This window comes from Salvelinus sp. IW2-2015, unplaced genomic scaffold (genome assembly GCF_002910315.2).
Source record: "Salvelinus sp. IW2-2015 unplaced genomic scaffold, ASM291031v2 Un_scaffold3582, whole genome shotgun sequence".
NCBI lineage: Eukaryota > Metazoa > Chordata > Actinopteri > Salmoniformes > Salmonidae > Salvelinus > Salvelinus sp. IW2-2015.
This window is the reverse complement of record NW_019944860.1, coordinates 10,021-13,223: the sequence shown is the minus strand read 5'-3', so window position 1 is coordinate 13,223 and position 3,203 is coordinate 10,021. Positions and strand designations below refer to the sequence as shown.

General features: G+C 47.7%; 1 protein-coding gene across 1 annotated transcript in view; it reads right to left on the bottom strand.

Moving 5' to 3' along the window:
* Positions 1-398: 398 nt before the first annotated feature.
* The window catches only part of cass4 (Cas scaffold protein family member 4), an 11,263-nt gene continuing 8,458 nt past the window's right edge, over positions 399-3,203 (bottom strand). Inside the window, 2 exon segments of the mRNA XM_070441199.1 lie at positions 399-1,873; positions 2,088-2,266. Of these exon segments, the coding sequence (XP_070297300.1) occupies positions 1,342-1,873; positions 2,088-2,266 (711 nt within the window). The 3' untranslated portion in view covers positions 399-1,341.

Genomic DNA, 3,203 nt, shown 5'->3' with positions numbered 1-3,203 from the left:
GCACCAGAAGACAACACGTGTTCACTCTCTCCTCCGTGCTGTGTTTGGACTGTGTTGTCTGTCTGGTGCTGTGTTTGGACTGTGTTGTCTGTCTGTTGCTGTGTTTGGACTGTGTTGTCTGCATATTGTCTGTTGCTGTGTTGTCCGCATCAATCAATCAATCAAATGTATTTATTAAGCCCTTTTAACATCAGCCGATGTCACAAAGTGCTATACAGAATATTGTCTGTTGCTGTGTTTTGACTTCCCGGTCTGCATATTGTCTGTGTTAATGTGTGTTTTGCCATGTAGCTATGATACAAAAATGGTCAAAACAGGACAGTAACACAGTTGCCTTTCTGATCCATAATATACCTCACATTCAGAACAAGGATAGTAAAATGGTGAAACCAAAACCATTGAAGCAAAATAAATGTTTTTTTTATTTTTTCCAACTATTTAATCATATTTTAAAATTAGGAATGTACTAAATTGTATTTTGAGAAGGCTACATACAGTAAGTAGTAGGCTATAGGGTAACTGGGTTCGTATAGAAACAGTGAAATACAGTCAAAATATTCTACTACAGTATTCAGGCCGTTGATATCAAAGTCAACTATACAAGTAATAACACATCTCTATGGTATACGTGTCACATACGATTACATACAATTTGTTGGTAAATACATCTTAGATTTGGCTTCATAAAATTCCACCTTAAATGTGCAATTCGTTTTTTATTAGTCTGCAGGTCCTCTGGGGAACATTTTAGTTGGCACAATGGTTGCAGAGCGGACCAGTCTCCTTTTAAAAGGCGCTGCGTGGTCAATCCGACGCCTGCGTTAGCCCGTGAACCGTTCCGGGATGATACGGTATCTGCAGAAGTCAGGGTCCATKCATACTCCTTGCTCTTCACGGAGCAGTTGAGCAGAGCTGTTGTCAAGGAAGTGAGTTTGTGTTTATACAGGATGTACTACCCTCACCTACCGTCAGCCGTCAGCCCATCATGTCAATGCCGTGCTATACGGAGCCTTCCACATTGTTGAAACATTTTTTGGGTGGCGTACGGCGCTCAATTTGGCCTCTGCGTGCTTCCGGAGTCACACCATCCATACTGCGCCTCCGACCACATTCACGGATCAAGCATAAACTGGCTTTTGGAGCTCCAATGACTAGGAAAATACAGACCGACATGAACGTCGGCTGTGGAGCACCTGCTGCGTGTTGATGAACGGTGCCGATTCAACGTTATGGCGACGTTCAGAGGGGATAGGACAGCTTTTCACTGTTCGTCGGCACTGTCTGTTGCATCCTTAAGATAAAGGTCTGTCTTCTAGACTATAAAATAAAAGACTGTCTCTCTCAGAGGTCCAGAGAGATCCTGAAGTGTTGTGCTCTCTGAGCCAGCTCCTTGGCAAAGTCCTGGGCCTCCTGCAGAGCCTGTCTCTCAGGGTAATGCAGAGCTGCCTTCTTGGTGGCTACTGCCAGCTGCTTTAACAGGGCACACATGTTGTTGCACTTACACAGCAGAACCTGGTTCTGGCTCTGGCTGGGCCCTGACCCTGACACCGACCCGGGCTCCCTTCTCTGGGACTCTCCTTTCTGGGCCTCTCGGTAYAGCGTGTCCACCAGTCGCTGGCCTACCATGATGACCAGCTTGCTGTGAGAGATGAACTTCTCCGGGGGCTGGCTGTCCATGCTGGTTATGAACACACCGATTGCCTTCTGCAGGGCCCCGAAGTACAGCCGGCAATATTCTGACAGGGTGGGTTGTCTCTTAGGGCTGTCTACCTGGGAGTTACAGGACTTCCTAGGGATGTCAGAGACCTGGGGCTCAGACTGAGAGGCCATCCTAGCAGACAGGGAGACCTGGGGCTCAGACTGAGAGGCCATCCTAGCAGACAGGGAGACCTGGGGTCAGACTGAGAGGCCATCCTAGCAGACAGGGAGACCTGGGGCTCAGACTGAGAGGCCATCCTAGCAGACAGGGAGACCTGGGCTCAAGACTGAGAGGCATCCTAGCAGACAGGGGACCTGGGGCTCAGACTGAGAGGCCATCCTAGCAACAGGGAGACCTGGGGCTTCAGATAGAGGCATCCTAGCCAGACAGGGAGACCTGGGGCTCAGACTGAGAGGCCATCCTAGCAGACAGGGAGACCTGGGGCTCAGAGGTTCTCCTGGGGGCGTCACCAGAGTCAGATTTGGATGGCTTCCTAGGAGACAGGGGTTCTGAAGATCTCCTAGGGCCGTCCACACAGACCTGGGGCTCGGACACACAACGGTCCTCCTGGGTGGGAGAGGAAGAAAAGAGGGAGGTAGAGGAGGAACAAGAGGGGAAGAGGGAGGGAATGCGAGAGTGCAGGGGAGGAGTAAGGGAAGGAGAGGTGTGGAGGGGAGGGACGAGGGAGGTAGAGTAGGAAGGGAAGGAGAGAATAGGAGGGAGGGGTAGAKAGAGGAGGGAAGTAAAGGGAGAGGAGGAAAGTTGAGAGAGGGGATAAAGAGAGATGGTTAGTTAGACAGACAGACATCCTGTTCCCTCAGGGGAATCTCACCAGTAGAGGAAGAGAAGCTGAAGCTTCCCAGAATTCCTGTAATTACAAGGTACGCTGCTAATATCTACACCACTAACACCCAGCTCCTACTGAGGAGCGGCTGGAGCTGCTGTGTGTTTGAGAGGCCACAGTATTTGAGGTTTTTCCSTGAGTTTCAGTACTTGACTATAAGAAATGCATTCCCCTGAGTAGCGGGAAACTCTCACCTTAGGCTTGATGGAAGTGATTTTGGTTTTCTGTTTTCCACAGACTTTTAATTTGTTTTTCAAACTTAGAGCATTGCTTTACTTTCAATGTTCTAAAGCAGGCTAAATGATACAGCCGTATGAATGGGTATCAAGCCTATATAAATATAATGGCCCTGTGAAGCCTGTTTTACAGTGGTCCAATTCTATTGGTCTACAGACATGCGTTAGACCAATTATAACCCGGCCTTAAACCACTGTAGAGAAAGATTTACTTTTTACTTTTTCAAAATCAGGATTAAAATACTAAACTATGAATGTGCATCATATCAAGCTTGGCAAATCTACAGCTATATAATGGTGYAGATAACCAATGACTGACCTGTAGCTGGGTATATAATGGTCCAGATGACCAACCTGTAGCTGGGTATATAATGGTGCAGATAACCAATGACTAACCTGTAGCTGGGTATATAATGGTCCAGAT